The sequence below is a fragment of the Canis lupus genome, chromosome 33 (assembly GCF_003254725.2).
Source record: "Canis lupus dingo isolate Sandy chromosome 33, ASM325472v2, whole genome shotgun sequence".
NCBI lineage: Eukaryota > Metazoa > Chordata > Mammalia > Carnivora > Canidae > Canis > Canis lupus.
In genome coordinates this window covers 17,955,713-17,982,949 of record NC_064275.1, presented here as the reverse complement: position 1 = coordinate 17,982,949, position 27,237 = coordinate 17,955,713, and the positions used below count along the sequence as shown (strand labels likewise).

The window sequence follows — 27,237 nt, the reverse complement described above, 5'->3', positions numbered from 1 at the left end:
TTGGAAAGTGGCATGACTGCAATCTAGACACAGACTGGAAAAATTCTTCATATTATCCGTGTGGCTACTTGGGCTTTGTCTGAAGTGGGAGATCTTTTGTTGCTGTGAAAATAATTTATAAGAGAAGCAAGAATTGTTTCTTTAATTCATCAGTGAATAATCAGTCTTCAGAATGCTGTGGAATTAGAGTTAGCTATACATTTCATCTTTCAAAAATCATTTACACTTTTATTTACTTTTTATATATTTAAATTTGTTAAATACAACAAAAAATGTTCAAGGAAATTTTATTATTAAAGTAGTTGATTCATCACTCTAATTCAGATGTTTCAATTTCTCTGGAGCTATCTTCCTAAAATTACTTTTTAGTGAAATATTTATTGTACTATCAGACTTATGAAAGTCTTACCTTTCTTCTGCCCTTAAGTTAGGAGTCTCCAGAAGTGTACTTTTGGCTCTCCGAAGGTATTACAGGTTTAGTAGCATCTGCTGATCACCATTCACATGGTATGAAATTCAAAGAAACAGAGGGATATAGATAAAAATTCTGATTCTTACCCTTAATTTCCATTTAACTGGTTTGCTTCCTTGTAGCCAGCTATCATTACCAGATATGAGTGTATTCTTCTAGAGATACTCTGTTTGTATTCAAACAATATGTATATGTACTTCCCTCTACTTTATTCTACAAAAATTGTATTTACTTCTGTATACCATTTTGTTTATTGTGTTCTATGTAAAGAAGGGAAAAGGACACAGCATTTCATTTTAATGAAATATAAAGCTTTTAATACAAATGTGTAATTCTCATTACTGTCACAATATACTTTGTAAGTATTATTTTCTTTGACGGCTTTGAGTAGAAACTCTTAGTTTTCAGTATTCGATGCTTTTGATGGGAGTTTATTTTTGGGAGTTTTATTGATGCAAGTTGACTTTTTTTTTTTTTTTTTTTGTAGAGTGAGCTCCAGCTGCGTAAAGAAGTAGAGACAAGGCACCAACTGGAACAAATGTTAGGTGATCATCGAGAGCTCATTGATGCTCTTACAGCTGAAATTCTTTTTCTTAGAGAAGAAAATACTGCTACCCAGGTACTTAGAGGAAATCCCAAACTTTTCTTTTCTTTCTTTTTTTTTTTTTTTAAAGATTTTATTTATTTATGAGAGGCACAGAGAGAGAGATAGAGAGAGAGAGGCAGAGACACAGGCAAAGGGAGAAGCAGGCTCCATGCAGGGAGCCCAATGTGGGACTCGATTCCGGGTCCCCGGAATCATGCCCTGAGCTGAAAGCGGTGCTAAACCGCTGAGCTACCCGGGCTGCCCAATCCCAAACTTTTCTATGTTTAGTAGAATAAAACATTTTTAAGAATATATAGGATTCTCCTTTAGTTGTCGTTGGTTAAGTTGGGCTAATGTGATTACTTATTACTTCCTTATTATCATCAATGGTAGCTTTTCCTGAACATTTATTATACTGGAGGTACGATAGTAGAAACTTGGACTACAAATAGAATATAGAATATGTCTACTAAGGGGATCCCTATATCAGCGGTTTAGCGTCTGCCTTTGGCCCAGGGCATGATCCTGGAGTCCTGGGATCGAGTCCCACATCGGGCTCTCTGCATGGAGCCTGCTTCTTCCTCTGTCTGTGTCTCTGCCTCTCTCTCTCTCTCTCTCTCTCTCTCTCTCTGTGTCTCTCATGAATAAATAAATAAAATCTTTGAAAAAAAATATGTCTACTATCATTAAGAAACATACTATTTAGTGGAGCAGAGAGAATCCACATTTAAATGGTAACTACCAATATTATAGTAGTTTATCCAAAATAAATGAATGAAATAAATAAGTGAAATAAATGTTGTGATAGCTACTTTTAACTTCAAAACAGCAGAGGATACCATTTAGGAAGCTTCCTGTAATCATATGCCATTTAAAATTGCTTGCAGTATCTTCATATTTATCAGATAAGTCCTCTTTGCTGCTTGTCTGGATAATTGCTCCCTTTTTTTCTTTTCTTTTTTTTAAACATACACAGTATTATTTCTAGAAACTAATCTTACTGCCTCAATACTTCATTAATTATTGTTTATTTGTGCCCTTTTGGTACTCTCTGGATATTGCTCTCATTGCGCTTACACATACATATATATCTGTTTTCAAGACTGAGCTGTTTGAGGGTTTTAGTCATCTCTGTTCTCCAGTGATGGTTATTATTACTTTTATTTATCAGTCAAAATACATTGGAAAAGCAATAGTTAGTAGGCAAGTTGTGTTGTATAAACGGACCCTAGATATAAGACATGCAATTTTTTATTGATCTATATGGTTCACATAGCATTTAATTCATCCTTTTAAAGTGTACAATTCAATTGTCTTCAGTATATTCAGAGTTATGCACCAGCACAACAATTATCTAATTCCAGAATGTTTTCTTCACCCCAAGGAGAAACCCCAAACTTGTTAGCAGTCGCTCTTCATTCTTTCCTCCCTTTAGCCCCTGGCAATTACAAATCTACTTTGTGTTTTTATAGATATGCTGAATGTGGATATTTCATATAAATGGAATCATGCAATATGTGATCTTTTCTGTCTGATTTCTTTCACTTATCATAAAGTTTTCAGGGCTTAACTATGTTGTAGCAGGTGTGAGTGCCTCATTCCTTTTTATTGTCCACTAATATTCTCTTATATGGTCTATACCTCGTTTTATCCATTCATCAACTGATGAATATTTGAGTTGTTTCTGCCTTTTTGCATATTATGAATGAATGATGCTGTTATGAATACTCATGTACAAGTATTTGTGTGAACATAGGCTTTCAATTCTCTTAGGGAGATGAGCAGTTTTAAAATGTACTAATTGGCCCAACAACTATTGATTTGGGCCTGGCACTGTTCTTGGTGTAGAAGATACAGTAGTGAACAAAGAAGAAATCTTTGGCCTCATGGAGCTTATATTCTAAATAAACCCTAAAAAAAAAAAAAAAAAGTGAAGTACATTGTAAGTTGGATGGTGATATGTACTGTAAAGAATAAAGTGGGTAAGAGACTTAGGAAGTACCTAGGGTGGGGAATTGTAATTGTAATTGGGATGGGCCATGCCTGTTTGAAGAGGAGACATTTGAGCCAAGCCCTGAAGAAGGTGAGGAAGTGAGTGTGCAGAGAGCTAAGAGAAGAGCAGTGCAGGCAGAACAGCAGGAGCAAAGGTCTTGAAGTGGGAGCATGGCTGTTGAGCTCAAAAACCACTGTATTAGAACGTGGGAGAGGGAGAAGAGTAATAGACAAGAGCCGATAGATAAGTCGGGTCATTGGGCATACAGGCCCAATGGGGAAGGATTTCGGCTTTAATGCTGGATAAGAAGGGAGACCACCGAAGGGTTTTGAGGAGAGAAGAGATGTGATGTCATTTAGGTGGTGGCTGTGTGGAGACTAGATCGGAGATCACCTCCCTTTCTCAGTTCATGGTGCCTTTAGTATCTCAAGACGCCTCTAGGCCAAAAGAAATACCTAATGGTTTTGTTTATTAAGTAGTTAGGTTCAAATGACTTAGTTAAGTATTTAAGTCTTAACAACTTAAATGATGTTTGAAAATACCAAAATATCAATATTGATAGAAAAAGTTCATCTTTATTCATGATTAAATAATTATTATTAATGGGATATGTATCGCTGTTGGGTACTGTATAGCTTCTCAAAGATTGGAATCAGAGAGGTAAGATAGTGGAGGAGTCAGGCTACCCTGAGCTTGCCTCCTCCCTTGAACTCAGCTAGATAAATATCAAATCATTCTGAACACCTAAGAAATTGATTAGAACTTAGAGAGCAAAGGTCGTTCTTAGAAGAATGACCTGTGTAAGGTAGGAACTGCAGAGTTTATTCATGGGAGGAAAGAGCCTGTGTGTGCTCAAAGGAGGGAGCCCTGACTACAGGGGCTGTAGAAAAAGAGAAGGAGGAGAGAGAGAAATGGGGCTGGGGTGGAGGGTGGGGGAGAAAGAGTGGAAACACATGCAGGAGACTGCACAAGAAAACTATTCTGCAAAACCATTGATAGAAAGGAGAAGGTTATAGTACTGCCAGTTTTCTATAAATAGCAGAGCACAGATTCTGAAGTTTCAGAGGTCTGAGACATTGCAGATTTGTGTCTGGGGAGCTGACCAAGTGCTCTGATGGGAGAGCAGAGCTGAGCCCCAGCAGGGGACAGTCTGAGGATCCCCAGTGTCACATGGGGAGAAATGGTTCCCCTGCCTGGAGTGCATTTAGTAAAATGATAGGGCCTTTCCATGGGTACGTGACCCTGTGGGCACCATGGAGCTGTCTCACTCACCAGTATAGGATCAAAGAGCCGACAGAGGACTGCAGACCTTGAGGCCAGCTTTGTATTGCAGTTTACCATAAACTCCCAACCGCTGCACAGTCAGGCAGCTGTCTTCTGGGATAAGCGGGCACTGGCCATAGTGCAAGGAGACCCTCCCCCAGAACCTCGGTGCCTGTCTGTGCTGTGGGGGTCTCTGAAGTGTGGGCTTTTAAGACCCAGCTGAGCCTAAGATAAGCTGTGAACTACCTCAAACCGATTCACTGATACCTGCCTGACAGATGTTAAACAGCAGCGTGTTCTTCAAAAACTTTAAATGTCCTTTGGTGCCCTTGTGAGTTCACTATTGTGCCCCAAGGTGCTTCAGGCTTTTTTTGGGAACAGGCTATAACTAGACTCTAGGTGGTCAAACACAGAAGCAGAGTGTTATTTATACACAAGAGTTATTGAAATAATTCAGGTGAGACATGGCAGCCTGGTCTATCTAGGTTGGAAGTAGGATAAGTTGTGAAAAGTGACCAAATTATGAGTATGTTTTGAAGGCAAGTAGTAGGATTTGCTGATGGTTGGATATGGGGCTAAGGAGAGGATGTGAGAAGAGTCAAGAACTCTTGATTCCAAAGTTGCAGACTGAGCATTTAGAAGGATGGAGTTGCTGCTAATGAGGTGAGGATGTTCAGGGAGAGTTTGGTTTTATACATGTTAAATTTGAGAAGCCTATATGTGAGTTCTAGATGGAGATGCTGAGTGGGCACTGGAGATGAGTGTGGAATTTGGGAAAAAATTTGGACTGATATGAAATTGTATAGTATTCTTCATTTAGTAGTCCCACTAATAATCCTTCTGACTTCTGATATCTGTTTTTATTAAATGCCTGTACATTTTGGATAAATATATGCATATATATACATACATATATGTGTGTGTATGTATGTGTGTATAATATTTCCTATCTCTGTATAGATAATTTTTGTTAACATTATTTATATACATTACATAAATTCTTACAGGGTCATGTTTATCAGTTTAAATGCCTGTAAAATATTCTGTTAAATTTCCTCTACTTGATATACCTGTCTCTTGAGGTAGCTTGAATCCGTTGATACCATTTATATAAAGAGGTTTTACAGATCAAAAGCCCTGTAAAGAGGTTAATTCTTATTGTTGTAGCAGTGTATTTATTAATTAATAATATTCCATTATACATTTACCCATTCCTCTGTCATAGGACTTTTAAAACATTTATGATTATGTGTTCTTACAAATGTGGTATTCTATTTGAATGAAAATCCGAAGTTCCTAGAGTAAAGTAATGATATAGTTGTACATGTCTAGGTGATGGTCTGATGTCTGATATGTCAATGATGTTATTTCATTCTTTTTTTCTCCAGGCAAGACTTCAGCAGTACATGGTCACAACAGATGAGCAGCTTATATCACTCACACATGCCATGAAGAACTGTCCTGTGATAAAAAGCAACAAAGAAAGTCAGACATCAGAAAGGGGATCCACGAGTAGAAAAATTATAGATAATCTAGGTAAGCGTGGTCTTATTATCCCAGGTTGGTATTAAAACACAGAGTAAACAAAACTATAAACTTATATATTATTGGTCATGTATACATATATAATGTCAGGTGACAATCGCCATCACTATTTCCAGCTAAGATTTATGGGGTATCTGCTCTTTGCCAGGCATTTGTAAAGTGTTTTATGTGTATTATCTCATTTAGTCCTCATAATAGTCTTACGAAGTACGTATCCTTGTTATCTCTACTTTCTCAAAGAGAAAACCAAGGCTTAGCAAGATCACACCACTAGAAAGTAGCAGAATTTGCTTCCTAGAGTGGGGCTTTAATGCCAGCACTTTCGCCAGGTTCAGGAGGAATGGAGATGGTCTCGGAAACAAAAAGAAATATTGAGTTTTAGAAATTCGTAACTTCTGTTCATTTGTGATGATGTTTGGAAAACCTTTCTTCATGTACCATCATATGCCAGAGCCTGAATAGGACATTTAGGCTTCACCATGTTTTTTGCTTCCAAGTAATACTTTGATGAATGTCTACGTGTGGCAAGTATCTTATGCACTTTAGGAGTGTTTTCTCAGGAGGGATTCTAAGAAGTGGCTGACAAAAATTTAAGTTACATGAGAGAAACTCACTGGCCAGTGCAGGTCTCAAGGACTAAAGGCTGTCAGTGCTTTTCTCAAAAAAAACAGCTTCCTCTTCCCTGTGCTGGGCCCTTGGGAGTCTTGCCTGTGAGTGACAGCTAAAGGAGGCGAGGGCCTCGGAAGTGAAGGCTCTAGAATCCGTGTGATTTTGCTTTCTGTGGAACTGCACATCAGTGTAAATACCTGCAATGTGTCCACACTTTAAGTGCTGATAGCCTCTCTCTTCTTCAGAGGGTCCCATTGTAAATGCTAATGTCTCCATGCCATTGGTGTTCAGAGGGGAAGAAGTGGCGGAATTTGCACAGGAAGACTTGCCAGTTAAACTGTCTCAGGTGCCAGCTCCCCCGGACAACGTGACTCTGACTAACAGTTTTCCAGCACATGTATTTGAGCCCGCTGTGCTGTTAACACCACCCAGGCAGAAGAGCAGCTCCGGATTCTCCCCCTTGCAGGACGGTAAGCAGGCTTCTTCTCAAGTTGTGTGGCTGTTGTTTTATGCTTTTATGTATGTATCAGGTTGTGTCCATTGTTTCCCAATAAGCAGAATTCTCGAAGATACTGAAGCCAAAAGAGAATTTTTCAGGGTTGTTTATATCACGGGTGTTATACCTGTGGTGAAATTTCATTATGTATCTCTTCTGTTAGACATTGTAAATATTAAATCAGATCAAAGGATCAAAGGCCTCAACATTAAAATGTGCAGTAAGGGAAATTCTTTTCTCCCTATGGTCCAGGAGTGTAGGAAAGGGTAAGAAATGAGGAGATTATAGTCCAGAGAGTAATGAAAGCTTAACCAAGGAAAGGTAAGAACTTGACTTTTTTAAGGATTTTGTAAATCAGATCTGGTTGTTAACCTCTTTCTCCTTGAAACTTTTTAGCTTAGCCAGTTGAGGTAAGTTTATAATGAAAGTTGATAGACAAAAAGAGCTTTAGGGTTGCTCTTTGTAGGACACAGAGTTTAAAATAAAATTTTGAAAATTTATTGTTAATCCTTGGCTCGGCGATTTTTAACTTGGGGGCTAATGGATGGCCTTCAGAAGTACCATGGAATGCTTTATTGTTTGGAAAATTGTGTTTATTTGTCCACCTATGAATTTTTCTGGACCTATATAGCCTTTTTTTTTCATTTTCAAAACAGTTCTTCAATCAAAAAACTACCTTAGACTCTCTCTTCCAGTGTTTTTAGAAAAATGTTATTCAGTCCTGATTTGCATACATTTTTCTTTCTTTTTTTTTTTTTTTTTTTTTTTAAGATTTTATGTATTTATTCATGGGAGACACAGAGAGACAGAGACATAGGCAGAAGGAGAAGCAGGCTCCCTGTGGGGTGCCTGATGCAGGACTCCATCCCAGGATCCCGGGATCACGACCTGAGCCAAAGGCAGACGCTCAACCATTGAGCCATCCAGGTGCCCCACCATTTTTATTTCTTTAAATAGTGTACATTCTCACATAGGGAAACAGAATAAGTTTTATTGTCATTGGAACTTACAAATTTGGTCAGATTTTCTGTACCTTCTTTTCAATAAAGGACATGAAGAGGCTGTAAGGATTAAAGAAAATGACAAGTCCTTGTCATTATAAAATTTGTTTTGGCATTTATTATGTGATTATAAAGTCTGAAAGATTTTGTGGTAGGGAGACAGTGCTAGGCTGAGGGTCAGAAGTGCTAGAATGCTGGCCCATTTAATGACTAGCGGGGAGGCGGGGCTAAGACCCTTACCTTCTCTGCATTCATTTTCCTAGCTCCAAAATGAGAGATTTTTCTTTTATCTTTAATATTCCTCTAGCTCTACAGTTCTGTGATTTGGTGTTACCTCTTTAGAGGCTAGAGAGTATTATTAACTCTGGCTAGATTTAGGATTATATGATTTCAGTTCTGATTTCTGTTCAGGTTAGATTTTCATTTCTTAAAGTAATCTTTCAAATGTTTACTAATGTTTATTAATACTAAATGTTTTAGTATTAATAAACTTGCCTAATGATTTCTTTGAGATATTATAAATTATTTTCCACTGGTGATAGTAAGAGAGCTTGAAGTTCTTTTTTTTTTTTTTTTTAAGTGCTAGGCATGGAGCCCAACATGGGGCTTGAACTACTTAAGACCTGAGCTGAGATCAAGAATTGAACGCTTAACCAACTGAGCCACCCAGGGATCCCCCTCCCTTAAGTTCTTTTAAGGAAACAATTACCATAAATATTCTTACTCTGATTACAAGTAGACTAAATGTTCACTAAAACAAATTATTTGGGGACTGTTATAGACAACCCTTTGTTAGCAGGTTTGCAATGAAAATAATTCCACACATTTCTTTTAGAGTGTGCAGATAGAACAACCTTCGAATGTGTATTCTTAATTGGTGAAGTTTTATCATCGTATTTTTAACATTTTATTTAGAATGCTCACATATAAAGAATTGTTCAGTTAAGCTGAACATGTAGATAAAGGTGGGAGATACATAAGGCTCTTTATCAGCATTTAGTTATGCTCTGGAACAACTCTGTCCAATAGAACTTTCTGTGATCATGAAAATGTTCTATGCTCTATTCAGTCTGATAGCCAGTAGCATCAAGGGGCACTTGAAATGAGGCTAATGTGACTGAAGAACTGAATTATTGATTTCATTTAACTTGAATTAATTTGCATTTGAATTTGAATAGCTGCGTATAGCCAGAGGCTGTCATAATGGACAGCATTGCTCTAGAATTTCCTATGATACATCATTTCCTTTAGGTACTAATTGACTTCTTAGTTTTATAGCCATACTTTTTGAAAGAGTAGTTTATGTATGCTGTTTCCATTTTCTTATCTCTTATTCATTTCATTTTCAAGTGTCAGTTGTAATTTATATTTTCATGTGGTTAAAAAAAGCCGCATACAAAGGTCTCTTCCTCTTTCATCTTTAGACCTGCCCTAAGAGAGAAGCATTTTTTCGCAATTTGATTTCTGCTTCTCTTGTGGTGGTCTCCATAATTGACATAAAATATTTTTTATATTTTTTCTTAAATGTCAGCTTTACACAATAATTATAGACTGTCCTTTATTAAATAAGAAGGTTTAATTAACATTAACTCCTACTTCCCTTCTCTATCTAATTTGGATGATTATATTTTAATTTTTAATTCTTCTGTTGCTTAACTTTGTGACTTCAAATACTTTCTCTTCTTTGTTAACTTTATGCAGCATCTCCAGGCTTGCCGCTGGGAAAGATGGGGATACCAGCTCTGCTTTCCTTTGCTTCCACTTCCCACCTTCAGTCAGCCTGTCTTTCCTTTTACCAGATCCAGTTGGGTGACATTACATTGTTCCACTACCACAATAGTGTCTTCTGTGTCTTGTCTAGAGATGGATACTGAAAATTGCAAACAAATGACTGCTTTTTGTTTCTCGATCTATTATTATTAGCTTTGTGCCATAGGAAGGAGAAAGTTCTCAGTATAAAGATCAAAGTGAATTTCCTTTATTTCACTTGGTCAGTTGCTCTCTTATTTTATACTGACTTTCTCCTTCAGTTTTTGTTTTGCTTGGAGTTTCAAATTGCTTTTACCCTCTTGTTTACACAAGAATGATGTGCTTTAACTCTCTTGTTTACATATGAATAATATCTTTTGGTCCTTTAGTTATAGAGTCCGTGGCATGGAGTCCACCTTCCTTCCAGAGATACCTTCCCAAAGCTCTTGACCCCTGCTCCAGTCTACACTGCTCCCTGGGCCCACTGCACACCTCTTATCCTGGGACTTGCTAATGTCACACTCCTGGGTTGTATCTACTATTTCTTGGATCCCATTTTTTCCCTCTTCTTTGATTTTTCTCCCTCAAGTTTCTGAATGAAATCATCAGAATGGGTGTATAGAAGGTAAACCCTAAGTTCTTAAAAATCTGAGAATATTTTTACTTTTCTATTACACTTGGTTCATAATTTGGCTAGATATAGAATTTTGGTCCATAATCTTTTACCCTGTGAAACTAGAGGAATTTTTCTACTGATTTTTAGTATCTGTGTTGCAGTTAAGATATATGGTGTAATCTCTAACTTTTATTTCTTTGTATTTGACGTACTTTTTCTCTGTGGGAGCTTTAGGATTCCTTTGTTTTTATTCTGATCTTGCATAGGCTGTTTTAAGTATGTCTTTTTTCTCTCCTTGCACTATGAGGCACCAGTGAGATCTTTTGGACTTGAAGACACATGACTTTCTGCAGTTTTAGAAAGTTGTATATTGACCTTCTGGATCATTTTCTTATATATTTAGTTTTATATCTTCCTTATATTCTGGAAGATTTTTTTCATTTTATATTCAAGCCTGTTTTTTAGATTTTTAAAATTTCACCAAATTATATTTTTAATTTCTAAGCAAGAGCCCTCTCTTATTGTTTGGTTGTCCTGTTTTTATTGATGCTTATTACAAATGCATTATCTTCCAGAAACTCTCTTCTGAGTAACCAGTTAGAATTTTTTTTTTTAAGATTTTATTTATTTATTCATGAGAGACACAGGGAGAGGGAGAAGCAGGCTTCCCACAGGGAACCTGATGCGGGGCTCCATCCCAGGACCCTGGGATCACGACCTGAGCCAAAGGCAGGCACTCAACCACTGAGCCACCCAGGTGCCCCCACCGGTTAGAATTTTATTACATATCTTCTGTATCTGAATTTTCCTTTGCTTCTTAGTCTTTTGTTCTGTTTTCCTACCCTGGCTTTTCTCTTTTGTGCTGTTGATTTTCCATACATGTCTGGTGATCCTTTATTGCCCATCATAGTTATGAATAAATGTCTAGAGTGAATGTTACAGATGGTTGGCATACGTTTTCTTTTCCATGGTGTAGGTTGGTCTAGGTCTGATTTCCCAATAGACTTTCCCTTCAGCAGTTGCTTTGTATATGTGGACCTGCTCTGTAAACTGCAGGCTTCCTTGTATGGTATGTAAGTAGGATCCAGAGGTTCCACTGGGGCTACCATATTTGCTCTCCCAAGAGCTGAGGTTCTTTTGCTTTTGAGGATGAATGGGGCAAGTAATGAGCACAGCCTGACTGACATAACATAAAGTAGATGAACTTTCAAGTTATTCTCCAATTTTCAATACTGCTTCTCACTTTCTCCCTCTGTATGGTCAGCTTTGAGCTAGCAGCCTTTCTAGGAAAGACCTAAAAGTCTTTCCCCCAGGAAGACTGACTTTCATCTATAGCGTCCTTGTAATATATACATGGTCTGAACTGTGGCTTCTGTTCAATTTCCTTCTTTCATACACTTTCCCACTTTTAGTCTTCCAGAAATGTGTTGAAATATCTTATTTGCTAATGACTGTCTTCCTAGACAATTATCTTTACTGATGTGGGTTTATTTATTATTTATTTATTTCCTTGTCCGGGAAAGAAGGCAAGTCTGTAGTCTTGAACTAGGAGCTTCTGTCTCCCCAGTTCTTTCCCTATTGGGTCATTTTACCTAAACTACTCTTGCTAAGGGATCTAATGGCTTCCAGGTTAGTGACTCCAGTGTACTTTTCTTTTGTCTTTGTGTTTCTAGGTCTTACAGTAGTATTATAGATGGTTAACCACTCCCTCTTGGTTTCTTTCATACCACATTCTTATAATATTTCTCTAAGCTATCTGGCTGCTCCATTTCAGTCTGCTTTGCTAGCTTCTCCTCCTTTATACAGCTCTAGATGTTGACTTCTTCCTCTGTTGGTGTTGGTTTATTTTCTCATTCTATTCTTTTTCTCTAGATAATCTCAGCTAATTTCATTGCTTCCAGTACTTTCTATATGCCAGTGATTTCCAGTTTTATTAGCCTAGATAACTCTCTTGAGTTTCTGACCCATGAGTCCATCTGCTTGGAGGGATATTTGGATAAATCATCAGGCACTTAAACTTATCCTGTTCAAAATGGAACTACTGATAACGTCTCTTCCCCCAAATCTGTTCTTATCTTCTCCATCTCTGTAAGTCGTATCATTACCCACACAGTTGTTTGTGCCATCTTGATCTGTGTGTTTCCTTTACTCCCCACTTCCAGTTCATCACTCCTAGTTCTCTTGCCAAAATTTCTCAAATTTATCTACTTCGCTCCATCCCTATAGCCAACATACCTTCATCAGAGTTATCATCATCTTTCTCCTAGACCACCATGATGGCTTACTGGTCTCCCTACTTCCTTTCTTGGATCTTCCAAGCAACCACAGCATTTAAGAAATATAAACTGGGTCATTGCCGGATCTTCTCCACATTTCATTGCTCATGGATTAAATTATAAAATTCCGAACATGGCTTAAAAAGTTCTGTAAGAAATAGTTTCTGTACACCTCTCCAGTCTCCCTTTTTCCAGTTTTTCCTTGTTGCTGTGTTACACTAAAGTGGCCTCATTTCTTTCCTCTTTCCTATTTTGGGGTGTTCTGTATGTTATTCTCCCTGCCTGTAATGTTCTTTGCTCACTTTCTGCCACATTTGTGATCATTTCATTTTTAAGTTTTACTTCTTCAGAGATGCCTTTTCCTCACTATCTTCAGTTTGCATTAGGTATTCATACTCCCTCCACCCCCAGGATTCCCAGATATGAATTAATACATGTATTAAAATGTTAACTTGGCAGACTTTTTAACAAGGATACTGATAAAGCCTTAAGTAATATAAATGTCTCTGTATTTGATTGTTTGAGGTGGCATTGCTGGTATATTCCCTCCTAAAATAATTTAGGCATTCAGGAGTCAAACCCTTCTATTGAAATATATTTCAGACTACCATGATGAGTAATGAGAAGATTGTAGTGCCAATCTGTAGCTAAATGATGCATGTTTATTCTGTTTTAATTTTATCTACAGTATTAAGGAGAACTGTTCAAACTCGTCCTGCCCCACAAATTCCTCCAACTGTGGAAATAATTGAGAAAGAACAAAATTGGGAAAAGAACACCTTACCTACTGGCACAGACAATCAGAATTCAAACGAAGAGAATCACCTCTTCACTCAGAGGTGGAGGGTGTCTCACATGGGGGAAGATGTGGAGAACAAAGCCCAGGCTCCTTTTGTTGACCTTTCACAGCCCTTCTGCGGTTCCCATTCAAACACTCAGCAGGCCAGAGTCCCCGAGTTCTCAGAAGAGCCTCCAGTACTAGGAGACGGGCAGCAGCTTAAAACAAATGAGGCACTAATACAAAGAAAAGACATCTTGACACGAATTGCTGAGTTGACACTGCAGAATTCAGCTATCAAGGCACATCTGAATAATATTATTGAACCAGGAGGAGAGCAAGGGGATGGACTTCGGGAACTAAACAAACAAGAGACAAGTCATGTGAGCAACATGACTACAGTGAGTACCAATGAAGGGTTGATTAGGGACATTTAGGAATTTAAGGACTTTGCTGGAGCACTGTAAGGGCTGAATATGAAGTGATCCTGGATATCTTTGAGGCTGCTACTAGAAGGCTTATGCTTTGTCATGTCCTCATCACAATATAAGGAAAAGTTATTTATCAGTTATTTACCACATGCAGCAAGAGGACAATATAAAATAGAAAATGAGGAAAATAGGACACAGGTAAAATATGGAGGAAAGCTGAAATAAAGCTGGGAATGAAGTTATAAATATAAAATGTAGAATTAGTATGAGTTGAAAGTCTGCCACACAACTACATTTTAATTGAAAGCATTTTTTACTCTTACAGGGACTCCTACAAGAGAATTATGTGTAGCTGGCCCTCAATTCATAAGGAGTTAATTTTTAAGGACACAGAATGCATTTTCCTATAGAAATAATGTTTTAAAGGGTTATTAAAGCCATACTTTAATATTCATGTGAATCATCTGGAGATATTGCTAAAATGCAGTTTCTTAGTGAGCAGTTCTGAGATAGTACTTGTGCATTTCTGATAAGGTGCTGGACTGATATTTAAACTTTGAATAGCAGAAGTCTTCTTATTATAGTGCAGGAATTTTGGAAGTTAAGTAAACTGTAGGCTAACCTGGTAACAAATCTTCATTTCCTTTGTGGGGAGAAAAGGGATTCTGAATTCCAACTGGGGAGTGTTTAAATACAGGTTCTCATGCTGATCCCAGTGATGGGAGAGACTTCCTTTTACCCCTTAGTGAGCCAGAGTGGTTCCTGTCAAGGTTCTAATAGGAAATGGAGCAGTGTTTTAGCAGTGGGAAGGAGCTGAGCAGGTTTATGGTTTAAGGGTTCCAGAGGTGAACGCTTCTATAAAAGGCTTTACCAATGATAGATTGAGGGCTTTCATGAGGAAGTTTAGGAAGGGGTTGGGGATGGGAAATAAGGGCTACCTCTGTCAGCACAGGGTCATGGGAAATAAGGGCAGTATAATGAGTGTGGAGTCACAGAATAACCTTCAGAAGGGCCTGCTAAGAGAGGAGCCAGGAAGGAGTATTAGGAGTGGGAAGCAGCCATTGGTATAGATGTAAGTACAGATTGCCTTAATTTTGAGTCATTGGAGGCATTTCTGTGTTTGCAGTTTTGACAATTATTTGAAACAGGTAACTAACTCTTGGTTTTGAAAAGGCAACAGAGTTAAAAACTGAGCTTGCCTACTTTTCTAATTAGTATATAAATCAGGCTAGTGAGGACAATCTATTATAATAGATCTATTATAATAGATTGTCCTCACCACTTCTTTGTCATGATCAGAATTACAAAGTGATCTTTAATTTAACTGTTTTGCTTCTATCTTTTTTTCACTAATGGGCATAGGCTGCAAATTAGTGATTTCTATTAGGAATTGTTTTTTCCCAAAAGGACATATGTAACTCAATGAAAAAATCAAGAATGACACATACATTCCTCTCAGGAATTTTCTTTTTTCTTTTTTCTTTTTTTTTATATTTGATAGTCACAGAGAGAGAGAGAGAGAGAGATTGGAGAGAGGCAGAGACATAGGCAGAGGGAGAAGCAGGCTCCATGCACCGGGAGCCCGACGTGGGATTTGATCCCAGGTCTCCAGGATCGCGCCCTGGGCCAAAGGCAGGCGCCAAACCGCTGTACCACCCAGGGATCCCATGGATTTTGTATTATAAGGAATTTTCATATTAAACTTATGTTATATTCCTTGGGTGGCTTTTTTTAACTTCACTTCTCATATTCCTTTCCAGTCATCTTCTTTCTCAAATTAGGTATCTGAGGCCAACCATGGCTTGGGGAAGCTGACCCCTGGTTAAAAAGAATGATAAGATTCCCAGAAATCTTTGCCAAATAATTCATGGTACATGCATGATGATTGGGATGATAGAAGCATCTCTCAAGTACAGCAGATCCCTTTTTGTACATTTCCATTTAAACCACAGATCTATCATTAATAGACCTGTTTCTTAGAAGTTGGATCGTTAGCAGAACTGTCTTTGCTAATGTGATCTTTTGTGTACCTCAGCAAACATGAAGAGATGTCTGACATCTCAAAGCAGGAAAGCTTTGTCCCACAGACACTCTCTCTCTGTGGACAGAGGGACTAGAGGGCTTACATGGTACCAGTATCAGGAGGCTTAGTATCCCTTTACTTGAGTCCTAGTTTTTCCACTAAATGACTTGTAGATTTTATTCTTTGCCTATTATTCAAGTATACATATAGTAAGGGATGCGAAGAGTAACTAGCTGGCTCTTAGTGGAAGAGTTAATTTTTACAAAAAGTCAAAATTATGTGGATTATTTTTAATGTGGAATTTGTGCCCCCTCCCCCCCTTTAGACTTTTCCAGCAGCACAACCTCTAATACCAAGTAGCATGGAGGAACGGATTGCAGAATTGAATCGGCAGAGTATGGAGGCTCGTGGAAAACTCTTGCAGTTAATAGAGCAGCAGAAACTTATTGGTTTGAATCTTTCCTCTCCAACAGTATCACCCATTCTGTCACCTCTCAGAGCATGGACTGGTTGGTCACAAATTCATAATTTCAAAGTCAGATACATGAGAGTTTTCATTTTCTTGATTTTGCAAGTATATATTAAGCTGAAAGAAATCTCAAAGCATATATTTCAGTGCTTTCAGTTTTACATAGAAAGAAACAGACCTAAGTCACAGAAGGCCAGTCTCCTGGTAGAAAGCTGTTCCATGGTGCCTGTAGTTAATCTTTGGTGTATGAGTTCCCACGTTGCCCAGTGTGTAAATGCAATTCATTACAGCATATGATTCACTTAGGACATATGCAGTGGCTGAATATAAAACATTAGAATCAAAATGATAATTTGGAATTTCATCAGAAACAAATTACAAGTTATTTTGTTAAAACCAATTAAAACATTTTCATTTGTGAATTAAACTTTCCATTCTGTTATTACATATGGAAATGGGAAAACTAGAGGGGATTCTGAGTAATAGAATCGTAACCAAAAAATGAGTTGTCATAATATATTTTTTAAAATTTTTATTTATTTATTCATGAGAGACATAGAGAGAGAGGCAGAGACACTGGCAGAGGGAGAAGCAGGCTCCATGTAGGGAGCCTGACATGGGACTCGATCCCGGGTTTCCAGGATCAGGCCCTGGGCTGAAGGCGGTGCTAAACCACTGAGCCACCAGCGCTGCCCTAGTTGTCATAATATTTACATTCAAAAAGGCATTGAAGAAATGAAGTAGATCTTAAGTTGTTCTTTGGCAAAAATTGAATTACTAAGACCCTCAAGGAAGAGAGCTGCATGCAGGCTATAGAGAGACTAATTTTGGCCCAGTATAAAAGAAATTTCTAATTGTGAGGAATAGAAAATAATTATATCAGTAAGTGATGTGTTCCCTGAGGTGCTCAAGTGTTGGTGTTTTAGAGGGATTCATCTGTCCTGAGGCTGGTTGAAATAGGCTGTCTTTAAGGTATTTGCCAATAAGACTTTAAAAACATTTTTTATTCCAGTATAATTAACATACAGTGTTATATTAGTTTCAGGTGTACCATATAATGACCCAACAATCCTACACATTACTCAGGGATTACTTAGTGTATTCTTAATCCCCTTTACCTGTTTCACCATCCTCCCACCCACCTCTCCTTTGCCAATAAGACTTTTTCTCTCAGTTACAAATCATTTCTTTTTTGAAACTTCAGACCTAGAAAGCAGACTTTTTTTGAAAATTACTGGAAAATGACTGATTATGCAGTTCCCCAGGGCCCTTTCTCTTTGTTTATCCTAGACTTCTTCAAATGACAGCTTTGTCTGCTATTTTTCATAGTCATGAAGCCTAGAGGCAACTTCTGATTAGAATAAATACATTAAATTACCCAATACCTTTGAACATCTATTACCTGCCACCCTGCTCTGGGCCCTGGGGAAACTGCTTCAAACAGGACAAATCCCTGTCCAGCATTATAAGATAATGTTAGTGCTAAAGTACAATGAAGAAGAATAAAGCAAATCACTCTTAAGAATAATTTTGTAATTACATTTAACATCTTCTATTTCAATTGTTCTTTAAGGTTAAAGGTACTTTTATTTCTATTATCTTATTTAGTTCTCCACACACCCTGAAAGTAGACAGAGTTCATATTATAGCTATTTGATACATTAGTAAACTGAGGGAAAAGAAGTTAAGTGATTTGTCTGAAGTTCTAAAGCAAACTGGTAAATTTGCAACCTGTGTTCTTTTCATTCTAGGTTTATAAGATATTCCTTTTTAAAAGTAAAATTCTTGGTTTCATGGGTACCTTTGTGAGCTGTGATGATAAAGATATAAAAAATCATATGCCATGCAAAACCTCTTTTGTTTTCTAGGGTAATGGAGGAATATGTTATACAATGAAACATGGTTTCATTACCCACTAAAGCCCTGGAAATCACAGGTGTTTAGTAGCGATTCATAGGAGCCTCTCTGAAACTGCCCAGAATAGACTTTAAGTCTTTGATTAGTAGACAGTAAATATTTCTTAATTGATAACCTACTTGTGAAATATTGAAAATGAACAGTTATACTTGCCAATGGCTATATAAGCTCTTCAGCCAACTTTCCCCTCTTAAGTTAATGCCTTTAGGAATCTAATAATAGATTTAGAGGTTTTATTTTACTTTATTTTTTTTAAAGATTTTATTTATTTATTCATAGAGGCACACAGAGAGAGAGGCGGAGACACAGGCAGAGGGAGAAGCAGGCTCCATGCAGGGAGCCCGATGTGGGACTTGATCCCGGGTCTCCAGGATCACGCCCTAGGCTGCAGGCGGCGCTAAACCGCTGCGCCACTGGGGCTGCCCAGATTTAGAGGTTTTAAAGTTTAATTGAATGACTTAAGAAATTTTCCTTTTTCTTAAAAACTTAATTTTTTTGAAAATTTGTAAGCTGCTTTTGACAAAAATCTCAAGTTTTTTAGGGCTAGCTCTTAATTTCTGTTTATCACTTCCAGATCTGACATGATACTACTTGTCTGAAGGTTCTGGCTTTCTATGAACTGGCATGCTACTGAATTGACACTAGTAACTAAAGCTTCTTGTCTCACAGTTCATTTTGAAAAAAATTCTTCAAGGGTGTCTGTGGGCCATAATGAAAATATAGAAAGAACCTCCAAATTTATAATGTGAAATTTGCAGTAAGATAGAAATCAAGTTAAATTTTTACTTTTATTTTAATGAAAGATAATGAAACTAATATTTGTTTTTATATTTTAGAAGGAGGAAAGAAGACAATTGAGGTATCTATTCCAGGAGCAGAAGCCCCAGAAAGCTCAAAATGCAGTACTATCTCTCCTACCAGTGGGATAAATACAAGAAGGTAGGGTTACAATGTGCATAGTTACTTAAAGAAATCAAGAATGTGGTATGATTCATTCTCTTTGTGAAAGTACAGGGTATCTGACTTAGGTTCAGACAGACCCACTTCTGTAGAGAAATAAAGTAATTGGAAAAGAGAATTTCTGGGGAAAAAGATGAGGAGTGAGGAACAGGCTTTATGTAGAACAGCGTGAGTTGGCTATTGACAACAAAAATAAGATAATAAAACATAGAGCAGTTTATGGGTTATAAAATTACAAGGTAACATATGACAGGGCAGATAAATTGACAAGTGGTATTTTTTCTCTTTGCAGTAAATGAAACTGAAGTTCATTGAGCTAATTGTGTGGTTTGCCTAGAGGGGTCACATGGTTGGGAAATGGTGGCACTGAGGACAGACCTGGCTCTTGAGTCCACACTCTACTCACCACTACACTGCACTGCTGTTCTCAGGCTCTTTACTCTTCCAGCCTGGCTCTTCTCCTACCCCTGCACATGCAGATTTCATCTTTAATGTTAAAAAATGGTGGATATTATCATTATACACTTGTCACAACCCATAGAATGTATAACAAAAGGGAGAACCCTGATGTGAGCTATGAATATTTAATTAATAATATATCAGTATTATCAGTTGTGATAAATGTAGCAGACTGATGCAAGGTGTTAATAATAGGGGAAACTGTGTGGGGGAGGTGAGGCTTATATTAAAGCTCTCTGTACTTTATGCTTAGTCTTTTTGTAAACCTGAAACTACTCTAAAAAAGGAAGTCTATTAATTAAAAAAAACAAAACAAAAAACTTCGGTTGGTAAAGATATGTTACAAGTAATTGACCTCATTTGGACCTAACTCAGCCATTCTTTTTCAGGCTCTTGCCAATACTGAGATCTGTCAGTCTTATATAATTTTTGAAGGTTAATGATGGTAGATCACTCTCCCACTCTCTTTTATTTCTCATGAATAGATCATCAGGGGCTACTAGTAATTCTTGTTCTCCATTAAACGCCACCACAGGAAGTGGGCGATTCACACCTGTTAATCCAAGAGCAAAGGTATGTGATAAAATGTAATTGTGAAATGTGTGTAGGAGTCAGAAGAGTGGAGGGGAAAGTGGCTGGTTTAGTGATTTCCATTCTAATCAATTATTCTTGTTATCCTAAAGGTGACATAAAATTCTCAGAAGAAAGGAATTTCTAATTCACCTTTCCTAGAAAAAAAACATTAAGCCAAATAGTTTCTTTTTTGTTCTGGGATAGCTAAGGAATAAGATAAAATTCAATAGGATTCCATACCCTGGAAATTACTTGTTTCATGCAGAGCATTCCAGTAATGCAGCAGGACATACAGGTGTGCCTTGAAGTAGTAGATAAACTGAGATATTGGTTCCCTCAGTGCTTGCTGTGGCTGTGTGAGCCACTCTCCTTGTCACTTTACCCTAGTAAGCTGTATCTGAGTGTGCCACTGGTTAGAGAAGCTGTGGGTAATCAATGTCATATATATTCTTCATGAGTTCTGATTTGCTGTAGATTAGACCAAATAGTAAATGCTTCAGTAAATATTGAATATTTATAACCCAGATTAATTGATAATCTCAGATATCCCAATTATCTAGCAATAGATGATTTGTCTTTTGCGGTTTCTTATATCCTAAACAATTTTTTTTAAAGATTTATTTATTTGAGAGAGAGTGCAAGTGGGGGTAGGAGTAGAGGGAGCCAAGAGAGAACCTCAAGCAGACTCCCTGCTGAGTGCAGAGCCTGATGTGGGGCTTGATCCCACAATCCTGAGATCATGACCTGAGCGGAAATCAAGAGTTGGACACTTAACCAGCTGAGCCACCCAGGTGCCCCTGAAAAAGTTTTGAAGTAGATTATTTTATATAATTTGATAGTTTCTGAAATTTAGTAATAAATTTAATATACTATGATCAAATAGCTTTGTTATTTTAAAGAGTTGTACCTATAATACTAGATTTATCCTTTATTTAAAAATTAAGTTTCCTCTATCAGTAAGGGGATTTGTTGATCAGGGAATCAGTTATTTGGAATGACTCTTAGAGAATAAAAACTGCCAGTAGCAATTTAATTTTCGGTACCATTTGATGAACTTGGATAATTTTGGTTGTATGTACTTGGTCTAAATAATTGTAAACCTTGATGGGCTTATGTTTCTGATTACTTTCTAAATCCATCTTGCATCTTTGTTCAACAGATTGAGAAACAGAACGAAGAAGGCTGGTTTGCTCTTTCTACCCACGTGTCATAAGTAAAGATAGTTGTACAGATTTTATTTTCAGTAGTATATTCTTGAGCTTCCACTCCCTTTTCCCGGCTCCTGCTTTCAAGTTTTCATGTCCTTTTAGATAAAACCTGCAAAGTTCTTGTGACTGAGTACTTAAGAAACAAAGAATAAAGCAACTATTTAAATCTTGGATCTTTTCAAAGAAATTTCCAACAACTAACAATGTACAACATGTTAATAAAATTTTGACTATAGGAAAGTTGAAGTTTTATATTTTAATAACTTCATAAATATTGTAAAATTTTTCTGAGTAAAACATTTTTACCTTTGTCATCTTTTTTCAAGTTTTTTGGTCTAGTATATCTTAAATGATGGATTCTATTTTTTTTCTGAAGAATTAAGTCGTTTTGCATATAACATAGTAAAATGGCATTTAGTCATTAAAGTCTGGTTTTCAGAAAAATTTAACATTCCCTTTGATTTCATTTTGGGAGGGAGGTCACTATTGTCTGTGGCTTTTTCCATCAAGTGGAATGTACAGCTTTAAAAAGTAGGTGTGGGAGCATTTGCTTATATTTGCTTATGCAGTTCAGAGTGGTGTATATATTATAAAATTCTTCTATAGTCTTTAAATGTGAAAATGTAATCAATAATGGTAGTATATATCAAATAAATAATGATCATAGCTCATTTCTAAATGCAGTAACATTGATTTATTGGTATATTTAGTGTTTGAAACAGAAATGGGTACTGAAGGTTGCTGTCAGCTTTCCAAGCCTTGAATCTACTACACATTCAGGGTAGTTTTCTTCAAGGCACCTGTTTAAAAAGCAATTTTAGACAGACAATGGTTTTTATTTTAAAATTGCTTTTTAAATGATCTCTGTCTTTTCACTGTGGGATAGGAATTCTCAACCTGGTATAGTAGGGAGTAGGGCAGGGAAACACATTGAAACTACTTGGGGAATTTTCTCAATTCCCTCCTCCTGCAATTATTCCTATTCTATGGAAGTGTCCTTTGCAACTTTTATTTGCTCCTCTTCATTGTGGTGGCAAAAATAAAATTTTTCTCTGTTATCATTGATTATATTTACATGAAGTCATCTATATTCATTTGCATTATTGCAGATTTTTCCATCTTTATTGCACTTTTTTGAAACTTGGTATTTAATAAATACTATCCCTGTCTGGAATATAAAACCATTTTAATACCATTCCTAATATTATTGAAATGTCAAGTTATCTGCTTGGTTTGTGAATACATTCCTTTTTAAAAATTTTTTTGAAGTTTTTATTTAAATTCCAGCTAGTTAGCATGCAATGTAATATTAGTTTCAGGTATACAATATAGTGATTCAGCATGTACCTACATCACCGGGTCCTCCTCACAAGTGTGCTCCTTAATCCCTATCACCTATCTCATCATCCCCCCCACCCACCTCCATGCTGATAACCATCATTTTGTTCCCTGAAGTTAAGAATATGTTTCTTGGTTTGCCTCTCTCTTTCTTTTTTCCCTTTGCTCGTTTGTTTTGTTTCTTAAATTCCATGTGTGAGTGAGATCATGTGGTATTTGTCTTTGACTGGCTGACTTGGCTTAGCATACTACTCTCTAGTTCCATCCACGTTATTGCAAATGGCAAGATTTCGTGTGAATGCATCCTTTGGACTTATCTTTTTCTTAATATTTAATTGGTTGGCCCTTTCCTTTTTTCCCTTATATTCCTTTAAACTTTAAAAGCAATGATTCTCAACTTTGAGAGCATTGAAAAAGACCAAACTGTTTACTTGGGGAGTGAGCCCTTGACATGACATTTTAAAAAGCTGCTTAAGGTGGTTTAATGTGCAGCCAGAGTTGAGAACCAGTGCTCACTGGCAACCTGTGGAACTGATAATTTAAATATCCATCCTGCTAATACTTGTTTTTGTTGGTAAGCTTCAAAAGTAGATTTAAAAAACTTCAAGAATAATAGATACAGAGAAAAGAGCTTGCTGTCTTAGGCTTTCTAAAGCAGTGCTTCTCAGCTTTGACTGCCATTAGACTCACATAGGGACCTTCTAAAGTTCCCGTAGCCCAAGTCTCACTCCAGACCAGGTAACTTAACACTCTGGAGGCAGGGCATATACAGCAGCATTTTAAGAAACCTCCTCAGATGATTCCAGTACATCTACTCAGATGACTCCATCAGTTAAGTTAGCGAAGCCTGGGAAACATTATGAAGATATTTATCATCCCCAAATCATAAATTGTGCATGTTGGGTTTTAATTACACTACTTTGGGCCCTCTTTATCAGCATTCAGAGCCAACTGCACCAGTGGGTCTCAAAGTATGAACTCTGACCAGCAGTGTCAGGATCACCAGGGTACTTGTTAGAAATGAAAATTCATGGGCCCTAACCTAGATCCATTGATCAGAAACTCTGGTGTCTGTTTTAATAAGCCCCTCGTGATTCTGATGCATGCTCCAGATACAGCATTGCAGAGGGGTGAACTCTGCTATATTTGATGATATACTACATTCATATTCACTTTTCCAGTTCAAACTCAGATTACTTGTATTTCTTGTGTTTAGACTCAAGATTTTGGGTAACATAGGACTTCTCCAAAATGCCCTAGGGGTGCCTGGGTGGCTCAGTCTGTTAAGCAGCTGCCTTCAGCTCAGGTCACAATCCCAGGGTCCTGGAATTGAGCCTGTCCTGGGGTTCCCTGCTCCGCATGGAGCCTGCTTCTCTCTCTTTCTCTGCCTTTCCCCCTGCTTGTGTTCTCCCTCTCTCTTTCTCAAGTAAATACATAAAATCTTTGAAAAATAGTAAAATTTTAAAAATTCCCCAGGAAACTGCTAATCAGTTGCTAAACTTTAATAAAATTGGCAGTTTTCCATATTTATTGCTTGGGAGAGAAACTAGAGTGATGATCAGATCCACAGTTAATGATACAATCATTCCTGTGCTGTATAGGGAGACCATTTAAGTTAGCAGAATTTAATAATTATTTACAGTGCCAGGCACTGTTTTAGCCACTTTTCATGAGTTTACGATACCTTTATGAGGTAGATACTATTCTCCTTTTGCAGGTGAAGAAACTGAGGTACAAGGAGGTAAGTATCCTCTCTAAGTCACACAACTTGGACATGGGGGCCCTGGGATGGGACATAGGAAGTCTTTTTACAAAGGCTGCACTATGCTGCTATCTTATAGTGAGCATGGTATGGAAGCACCATAATTATAACAGCAATCTATTGAGCCATAGCTGTGGTGGGCACTGTGCTGAGCTGAAGTATCCCCAATATCTCATTAAGGTCTCAAGTAAAACAGACATGTTTGAATGCCACCCACTTCCCTTTTCTAGATGAGGACATTGAGCTCTGGTGGTGAAATAATTTGCTTAATGTCAGAGTATATGAAGCAAAGCCAGGACTCAAAGCTCTCTTTTTTAGAGAGCATGTGAGTGGGGGAGGCATAGGTGGGGGCTAGAGGGGGAGAGAAGGAGAGAGAATTTTTTTTTTAAAGATTTTATTTATTCATGAGAGACACCCAGAGTAAAAGAGAGAGAGAGGTAGAGACACAGGCAGAGGAAGAAGCAGGTTCCATACAGGGAGTACAACATGGGATTCGATCCCGGGTCTCTAGGATCATGCCCTGGGCTGAAGGCAGGCGCTCAACCGCTGAGCCACCCAGGGATCTCAGGAGAGAGAATCGTAAGCAGGCTCCATGGGGCTTGAGATCATGACCCGAGCCGAAAGCAAGAGTCCGATGCTTAACAGGCTGAGCCACCCTCTTTTTAAAAAATAATTGTTGAACTCTTCCTAACTTAGAAAAAAATAGTTGGTTTAGTACAGTGACTATGGCTGCAAGCACATAATGGCATAATAATCCAAAGCTTGGATTCCAATGCCATTTTTGCCATTTGGGCTGTGTCCCTGGATAAATTAATTATTTTTCACATTTGAGAGTCAGACATGTTATGTAAAAATGTTAAGAACAAGACCTAACTCACAAAAAGCATTCAGTAATGATGACTGCCAGTTTTTTTGGTGTGCGAATAAATACACTATTTCCTCTGTGTTTTTTGAGATATTACGTAGTGAATTTTTTGTGGTTTTCTCAGATTAACACTTGGACCCAATGCTTTAAATTTAGAGGTACTTCACCTGAAGATGTTTGGAAGTGAAAAAAAAAAATGTTGAGAACATTGAAAATATAATATGCTGTTTAAAAATAAGTTTATCCTATGTTTCCTGACTCTTCAGACACCCTGGGTATATCATTTAATAACAGTGAAGGTAGTGTTTTAGGTATTAACTGCATCTAAATTTAAGGAGAATAATTCATTGGCTTTTGGCAGATGAAACTACTATCACAAGACCCATTTCTATCATCTCCAAAGGTTCTTCCTGTCTCTAAAGTATATCCCTCCCTTTGCCCTAGCCCTGGGCAACCAGTGATGCGCTTTTTGTCATCATAGATTTGTTTACATTTTATCTAAAAGGAATCGGACCTGGGACTGTTTTGTGTCTGGCTCTTTGACTCACCATAACTGAGATTCATGTTGTATGTATCCATTTCTTCTTTTTACTTCTGAGTAGTATTCCATAGAACGGATATTTATCCATTCACCTGTCAATGGCCATTGAGTTTCCAGTTTTTGGCTATTGTGAATATAGCTGCTATGAATATTATGTCCCCCTTTGTATGGACGTAAGTTTTTGTTTCTTTTGGGCATGGAATGTCTTGGTATATGCTAAACTTTTAAAGAACCTTCCAAATGATCTTCCAAAGTCGTGCTATTTTACATTTTTACCAGCATTATGTGAGTTCCAATGGCTGCACATCTTCCATATTGGGTGCTGGCAGTTTTTAAAATTTTTTGCATTCTGGTGGGTGCAGTGTATGTGTACTCTGGTGTGCCTCTCCCAGAGCACTACTGTGTTTACTGGCCACTCCACACCTTTGATATAGTGAAGCAAGTATTCAAAGTCCTTTGCCCATTTGAAAAATTAAGTTGTCAGGATTTTCTTTTTTTTTTCAAGATTCCATTTATCATGAGAGACACAGATAGAGGCAGAGACACAGGCAGAGGGAGAAGCAGGCTCCATGCAGGGAGCCAGATGTGGGACTCCATCCCAGGACCCCAGGATCACACCCTGAGAGGAAGACAGACACTCAAGCCCTGAGCCACCCAGGCGTCCCCACCTTCTTTTTTCTTAATTCTAAGAACCTTTTTATGTATTCTCCATGCAAAGTTCCTTGGTCACTTATTGCAATATTGTAGCCGGTTTTTCTTAAAGTTTTTATTTAAATTCCAGTTCGTTACCATACAGGGTAATAGTAGTTTCACGTGGACAATATGGTGGTTTTAACGCAGTGTGTGGTAGCCAGTGACCTCAGGTACTTAAGCTTCCAGTACCGAGGGCGGCTGCAGCACAGCGCAGCCCAGGGCCAGCTGCAGGGCCACGAGTCCGTGCAGGAAGGCCTATACCTGCTCGCCGGGCCTCGGGAGTCCAAGGCTCCCACGACATAAAATCATTTCCTCGTAGAAGCCAACAGGGGCAACAGCGGAAAATAACGAAAGAAAAAAGGCTTCGTGGTGTATCTTTGCGGATGATCGTGTGCGATCACGGCCCCTTTAGGCTAATTTTCAACTTACCGGGCAGGTAGCTAAGTATCCAAAGGTCCTTTCGTTTACCAATATAGAATACTTGGGATAATTATAATATAAGCTTGACACAGACGCAAAGCGGGGTCACAAGCTGATGGAGTGTTGGGCTCCTCCGTCCGGCCGCAGCCCGGGCCCCGCCTGGAGACCCAGGGCTCCCGGAGCCCCCCCACCGC

General features: G+C 37.9%; 2 protein-coding genes and 1 long non-coding RNA gene across 8 annotated transcripts in view; 2 read left to right on the top strand and 1 right to left on the bottom strand.

Moving 5' to 3' along the window:
• SPICE1 (spindle and centriole associated protein 1) overlaps positions 1 to 22,103 on the top strand; it is a 57,658-nt gene extending 35,555 nt beyond the window's left edge. For 5 of the 6 annotated variants that reach the window (XM_049105171.1, XM_049105170.1, XM_049105173.1 and 2 more), the window contains 9 exons: positions 960 to 1,091; positions 5,703 to 5,850; positions 6,714 to 6,938; positions 7,736 to 7,891; positions 13,295 to 13,785; positions 16,164 to 16,347; positions 19,061 to 19,163; positions 20,129 to 20,216; positions 21,376 to 22,103. In XM_049105171.1, coding sequence (XP_048961128.1) covers positions 960 to 1,091; positions 5,703 to 5,850; positions 6,714 to 6,938; positions 7,736 to 7,891; positions 13,295 to 13,785; positions 16,164 to 16,347; positions 19,061 to 19,163; positions 20,129 to 20,216; positions 21,376 to 21,429 — 1,581 coding nt within the window. In that variant the 3' untranslated portion in view covers positions 21,430 to 22,103. The remainder of the gene's footprint in view (positions 1 to 959; positions 1,092 to 5,702; positions 5,851 to 6,713; positions 6,939 to 7,735; positions 7,892 to 13,294; positions 13,786 to 16,163; positions 16,348 to 19,060; positions 19,164 to 20,128; positions 20,217 to 21,375) is intronic. The other variant, XM_049105174.1, reaches the window with a different exon arrangement.
• LOC125754219 (uncharacterized) lies at positions 5,699 to 27,233 on the bottom strand. Its single transcript, XR_007407876.1, has 2 exons — positions 27,053 to 27,233; positions 5,699 to 5,775 (listed from the first exon to the last, which is right to left on the bottom strand). It is a non-coding gene; the product is annotated as an uncharacterized LOC125754219 (long non-coding RNA).
• Positions 26,926 to 27,237, top strand: part of CFAP44 (cilia and flagella associated protein 44) — a 126,414-nt gene continuing 126,102 nt past the window's right edge. Inside the window, exon 1 of the mRNA XM_049105150.1 lies at positions 26,926 to 27,059. The gene's annotated coding sequence lies outside the window, so the exon portion shown is untranslated. The remainder of the gene's footprint in view (positions 27,060 to 27,237) is intronic.